Consider the following 5,918-nt stretch of genomic DNA (forward strand, 5'->3'; position numbering starts at 1 on the left):
CTGCCGTTAAAGCAAAGCATTTGGCAGCTGTAGAAGAACGTAAAATTAAATCTTTAGTAGCGTTGCTTGTTGAGACACAAATGAAAAAATTGGAAATTAAATTACGTCATTTTGAAGAGCTGGAAACTACGATGGAACGAGAACGCGAAGGTCTCGAATATCAACGACAACAACTTATTACAGAAAGGCAACAGTTTCATTTAGAACAATTAAAAGCCGCAGAATTCAGAGCTAGGCAACAAGCGCATCAGCGTTTAGCCCAAGAACAGCAACAGCAACAACAAAATCAACACCCTACATGGCAACCTACTGCACAGCAACAACAACAACAACAGCCACCGAGTCCACAACCACCGGCTCAACAGCCACCACCGCACACACCTCCACAACAGGCATAAATTTTTTGTAAGTTACATATCATATTTATAAATTTTAATTATTGACCAGCGTAATAGTGTAATATTTTATCGTATGTTGATAGAAAGTATGAACATAGAATTTTCAAGTATAGTATTTTTGCAATATAGAATAATGTTCATTTTATTTCCTCTCATTTAATATAACTAGATATTTTTATAGACTTTTGTGCCATAAAAATGCCAATTTTTATCGAAATTTACATAATTTAAACGCGTATAAACATATACATAAGATTACGCGATGACAATTACAATTCATTTGTTTTTTAGCCGTGTAAGAAAGATATTTGAATAATATTCATAAAGATTTCGTATGATTCGATCTATAAAGCATGATTATGAACCAGTTCTAAAACTAGATCAGTCATAAGTCGTGCACATTCGGCTCCTCCTCGTGGCGGTACTCGAGCGCTTTGCTTCCCTTTACTTGTTTCTGATTCTTCATATAAATCTGGAGCTTCGTTGCTTTCGCATGTACTAATTGGCAAAATATCCAATGCAAGCCCTGCACCGAATCGGCCGCATCGTCGCATTTCTTCGTTTAATCTGTACATGATAAATAGAATAGGAAGATTAGAGGATGTACTAAGAGTAATCGTTTACAAAGTTTATCTGTTATCTTTTTCAACTTATGGACATATTGCACATGATATTACTTACAGTTCCCACATTACAGATGGATCTATTGGTGGCTGTTTTGGATTAAGCGTATGTAACGACGACATTAGATGGAAATGATAATGTTGAAGGAGCTGTGTCATGTGCGCTCGTCTAATCTCTCCATTTGCACAGCAATACAACAAATTCGCAAGATCAAGGGCAAGTGAACCAACTCGAGATAGTTGAAAATCAACTAAATAGACATCCTGTAAAGTCATAGCATTAATCGTAATTTAAGATTTGACCCACTTAAATTGTACTATGTCCGATTTCTATTTCCTAGGTTAATCTAATCGAAATTCAATCAATATTGATATTCATGTTCGAATTATTTCTGCTTCGTAAACGAAGTAAAAAACTAAGATAAATATTTTTACACTATACTTATGCCTGTGCTTTCTTTTTTCTTGTTTTAATAAATTTTAGTAAGTATAGAAATAGAATTTATAAAAATCCCAACTATATAAATAATGGCAAAACATGATTTAGTTATACCATAAAGTATGATAACTGACTTGACTGAATCTGAATAATTTCTATTTTTATGAAATAGAAATTTTATGAATTACAAGTGTTTTTGCTTTAACATTATTAAAATGCTACTTGTACAAGACAATTGGTAAGAAGCGGAAAGAACGCAATATCTAAAAATCTTATAAATTAATGAGTAATAAAATTATACCGAGAAACGTTATTTCTTGATTCTTCGATTCCTATATAGTAGAATTATACAACGTACGCGTGTACACACGACACTTTTTGTACATTTTGATACAACAATATATGTAAATAAGATATTAAATATTATCTACATATAATACTTACTTCTTCATCTGGATTAGTCGAATCATCTTTAAATAAAAAATTATTAGTCCAACAATCACCATGACAAAAAACTGTAAGAGGACCTTGCATGGCTGCAATTTCGCTCATGGTACGAAAAAATACATCATCGTTAAGAAATGCTCGTAATTTCTCCATTATCTCGAGTCTCTTGGATTCCATGTGAGGAGGAAAACCATCAGAAACCATTCTAATGGCATTCTTAGCAGCAACATGATAATATTGACGATACCAATCCTCATTTTCTGTTCGAAAAAGGGCTTCTTGTATACCTTGACCTCTATTTGGATCTGTCAGTCTTGCAAATTCTTCCGGCCTTGTACATCCATACGTACACATTAATATACACACTTATATAAAGATATAATAATATAATATAATAATAAAAAAAAAGAGGGAAAGATAACATTATTTGACTTGCCTCGTTTCTCTAAGAGTTAGGCTGAGCGCATGAAAACCAGCTAAAGCTTTCAACGTTCGTTTCAAATGCTCAAGTTGTAATCCTTTTCTTCTGTCTTCCATTTTAAAGCCTCTTTCTCGTAAATCTTCCATAACAATAAGATCAATTCGCGCCGCATATATTTTTGCGACTCCTCCAAATACTTCTTTACCATTTGTTTGTAATTCATTCAGTGCGGGCCACACATGCGTATAAAATGCTACTTCGTTTTGAAATAGAAGTTCGCTTTTAAAAGCTTCACGATGTTCTCTTGATCGAGGTAAAACTTTGTAAATAATCGCACGTTCATAATTGACCCATTCACGATTTTTTACTTGTTTTCGACCTTTTGCTCGAATACGATATAGCATAGATGTATAATTGTCACCTCTTCCTGAACCGAGTTCTTCTTTCAAACTGGTAATTTCCACATCAGGTTCATCCTTTGTTATTAATTCACGCACAGATTCTAACGTAAGACTCACGTGTCCTTCCTCATCCATCACTCTGATACTAAGGATAAAAGTTATAACTTTTAAAAACTGTGAAGAAGAAATCAGAAGAAGAAATTTCGTGTATTTTTAAGATTCTTGAATCAATAAATATCGTAACACTTTAGCCTTTGAACGTGGACGAATGAGTTATGATGTTAAGCTACGATGCAGGAAATAAGTATTTGAGTGACGAGAGAATAGTACCTCCCACTGTCGCACAGCATAATTTATTAATCGTAAGTACCCTAACTAGAGGGGCAAGGACGTTAATACATATCAATCACGCATGTAATTTCTATTCTTTGAATGACAAATTGATTGAAATATACACATATAACACAAATTTAATGAAGAAATTGAGTCAGTTTTATAAATTTTATATAACTCAATGCAACATTTAGATTTACAATTGCAAGAACAATAACAAAGAAAGAGAGTACGTAATTACATAATTAACATAATTTTTTCGTAATTAATTTGATTTTTCGGTATTAGAGGAATTTAATGCTTCCGCTCCAACTAAATCAATCAATTCCTTGCGATAAGCATCCGTTAATTGTGGAAGATTGTGTAATTCTGTAGCCATTTTAGCAATATCTGGAAATCCTGAATTTACAGAATACTCGAGAATAAGCTGTAAAGATAAACGCCTTAAAGTTACACTTTAAATTCGAAGAAGCTAAACTAACTCTAACAAACTAACTAACAAACTAAAATTGATTATAAATATGAATATACGTACAAAAGCTCCCAAAATACATTCTTTTGAAATATAACTTTCAAATAATTCATTCACTTGTTTTTCTTTCATTGTTGGAAGAAATAAATCTGATTCTTTAACAATATATTTCAAAACTTCAATACTCTCTTCTATACGACCACCATGCAACAATATTACTGCTATACAAGCTGTTGTGGCATTTTCAAGTGGAGAATATGTTTCTTGTTTTGTTGTGATCTCTTTCTGTCAATAGCAAATTGTTTATTTTTATTACATGTACTTTTTTGTCATTTACTATTATAAACAAACCAACCTGGATAGCTTGCCAACAATCCCAAGCTGCATCCATAAAAACCGTTTTTAAAGGTGAATCAGCAGGTAAAACATCCATTTTCATTAAAGATAATACTTCAAGTTTCAATGAAAGGTCTGTGTGACATATACTATGTATGTCTAACCATAATTTCTGTAGATATTTCACTACAATTGCTGGTGAGTGAAGTTTTAAATGTTGTATGATTTCTAGAAAACAGTGTGTTGTTGGCACATATATGTTTGGAACAAGTTGTTTGTAAAATTCGAAAAACTCATCAACTGTACTTGTTGATAATACTAATGATATATACGGAACGTAATAACCGGATTCCTATATAAAAAGCTTTAATATAAAAGGGCACTGAATTGTATCATCTAATACAAATACTTAAATTAATGAAACCATACTGTTCCAGCAGATGAAATGAAATTATAATTGTCTCCTGTCAGAAGAAGCTTATGAATCATATCACCAGCTTCTCTATTGCAGAAAGCAGAAGCCATATACATAGCATGTCTAAAAAATTTATTATCCATTGGATCTTCAATACTAAAACTTCTATTTTCTATTGAGCGTAAAATATCTACGAAAGTAGCTTGCGCATTTTGACCTGTAAGAGAGGGATATAATTAACTATTGTAAATAAATAAAATTGAAAAAAAATCATTAATAAGCTATAATTACTGTTTTTCGTAGATATTATTATAATATAATAATACGATGCTAGCGAAAATTTTATATTCATTCGTTTGAAGTCCATAATCAAACGGAATGCAATATCTTCATCATTCTTCTTCATCATTCTAAGGGCAGCATTCAATGTTCTAACATTTGGTTTAATCCTTTTCTTATTTATTGTATTAAGAATATCCAAAAGATGTTTCATTTTCAGTTCATGCTTATAACCAAAATTTTCTGGAATCAGCGTCAATAAATAATTGTAAGTAGTAATATTTAATGGAATATCTTTCTCTTTGCATTCGTCGTATAATATCCAGGCTTCATTTATCTAAGAACATAAATTTTAAATGTATTATGTGATAAAAATATACAAAAATTCGTTCAAAAATTAAAGTTAATATACTCTTGAATGTTTTGCTAAACCACATATCATAGCGTTATAAGCTGCTGCTGCTGTTGAAGAATCTTGCGTTTTTAAAAATTCAAACAGTTCATTGATTTCTGGCTTATACCTAAAATATGAAACTATTAAAAATAGTAAAATGTAAGTGTGATTCTCTATTTTCATTATCTTTTTTTACTACTTACTGCCAAACATATTTATCCTGCTTTATAGTGTACCACTCTTCTAAACGTGAATTACTCTGTGAGTAATTGTTATAAAAACACAATAATTCTAAAAGTATTTGTTTTGTATCATTAGAAACATTATAGTCTAACAACTTATAGATATGCAAAGCATCAGGCACTATACGCTTGGATATGGTATGTAGAAGTATTTCTTCTGATACTTGACTTTTATCAGTATATGTTGGAAGTGGTGTAAATGCCTTAAATACAAATTAAAAATTACTTATGTTTAAATACACCAAATATAATATATGCATGTTATATCAATACTAAATAACACATACTTCAATTTCTGGCTCTGAGAGATGTTTTGGAAACAAATCTCTGTGTTCATTATGAATCCATTTTGCAGCTTTTCTGCCTGCCTCATATGATAATGCAAAAGAACGATACTCTGTTCTCCTCAGTGGATATAAATAAGGATCATCATGATACAAATAACTGATGTTACCAGAATCTTTTGGCATTGTCTGTTCAAGAGCCTTTTAAAAAAGGTAGAAATAACAAAGTTGATATATATTTCCCTTGACATATTTTCTACAAAAGTAAATTTTTAATATATTTACCTCTAAAATATCCGTAGGACCACGTTGTATTCTAGCTGGTATTTTAACTTTAGAATTTGATACTGATAATGAAGATTTTAACCTTTTTAACTCAACACATGAAGTCCTGTGAAACAAATAATTTATTGATATTGGGGAGGGGGGGGGGG

General features: G+C 31.3%; 4 protein-coding genes across 9 annotated transcripts in view; 2 read left to right on the plus strand and 2 right to left on the minus strand.

Moving 5' to 3' along the window:
* The window catches only part of LOC100743097 (SWI/SNF complex subunit SMARCC2), a 5,583-nt gene extending 3,810 nt beyond the window's left edge, over positions 1-1,773 (plus strand). For both annotated transcript variants that reach the window (XM_012381765.3, XM_024365454.2), the window contains 2 exons: positions 1-405; positions 1,096-1,773. The exon at positions 1-405 is cut by the window's left edge and continues 1 nt beyond it. In XM_012381765.3, coding sequence (XP_012237188.1) covers positions 1-398 — 398 coding nt within the window. In that variant the 3' untranslated portion in view covers positions 399-405; positions 1,096-1,773. The remainder of the gene's footprint in view (positions 406-1,095) is intronic.
* Positions 1-5,918, plus strand: part of LOC100742974 (cell division cycle-associated protein 7) — a 14,301-nt gene that overhangs the window by 7,519 nt on the left and 864 nt on the right. The window lies entirely within an intron of this gene.
* LOC105680329 lies at positions 715-3,018 on the minus strand. Its single transcript, XM_012381768.3, has 4 exons — positions 2,344-3,018; positions 1,905-2,238; positions 1,080-1,285; positions 715-965 (listed from the first exon to the last, which is right to left on the minus strand). The coding sequence occupies exons 1-4, from the start codon at positions 2,862-2,864 to the stop codon at positions 743-745; spliced, it is 1,284 nt and encodes a 427-aa protein (XP_012237191.1). The 5' UTR covers positions 2,865-3,018; the 3' UTR covers positions 715-742.
* LOC100743216 (protein PTCD3 homolog, mitochondrial) overlaps positions 3,217-5,918 on the minus strand; it is a 4,486-nt gene continuing 1,784 nt past the window's right edge. For all 5 annotated transcript variants that reach the window (XM_033319035.1, XM_033319034.1, XM_033319037.1 and 2 more), the window contains 9 exons: positions 5,770-5,875; positions 5,488-5,685; positions 5,162-5,403; positions 4,977-5,085; positions 4,577-4,901; positions 4,300-4,502; positions 3,890-4,222; positions 3,598-3,819; positions 3,217-3,489 (listed from right to left, as the gene is read on the minus strand). In XM_033319035.1, coding sequence (XP_033174926.1) covers positions 3,328-3,489; positions 3,598-3,819; positions 3,890-4,222; positions 4,300-4,502; positions 4,577-4,901; positions 4,977-5,085; positions 5,162-5,403; positions 5,488-5,685; positions 5,770-5,875 — 1,900 coding nt within the window. In that variant the 3' untranslated portion in view covers positions 3,217-3,327. The remainder of the gene's footprint in view (positions 3,490-3,597; positions 3,820-3,889; positions 4,223-4,299; positions 4,503-4,576; positions 4,902-4,976; positions 5,086-5,161; positions 5,404-5,487; positions 5,686-5,769; positions 5,876-5,918) is intronic.

Source organism: Bombus impatiens, unplaced genomic scaffold, assembly GCF_000188095.3.
Source record: "Bombus impatiens unplaced genomic scaffold, BIMP_2.2 scf_0135, whole genome shotgun sequence".
Taxonomy (NCBI): Eukaryota; Metazoa; Arthropoda; class Insecta; order Hymenoptera; family Apidae; genus Bombus; species Bombus impatiens.

What these genes read in the sequence shown, in the direction of transcription:
- LOC105680329 (XM_012381768.3), bottom strand. Translation starts at nt 2,864, where the DNA reads ATGGATGAGGAAGGACACGTGAGTCTTACGTTAGAATCTGTGCGTGAA. An exon ending in CTAACTCTTAGAGAAACGAG is followed by an intron (nt 2,239 to 2,343) that starts GCAAGTCAAATA and finishes TGGATGTACAAG; the next exon opens with GCCGGAAGAATTTGCAAGAC. An exon ending in CGACTAATCCAGATGAAGAA is followed by an intron (nt 1,286 to 1,904) that starts GTAAGTATTATA and finishes ATGACTTTACAG; the next exon opens with GATGTCTATTTAGTTGATTT.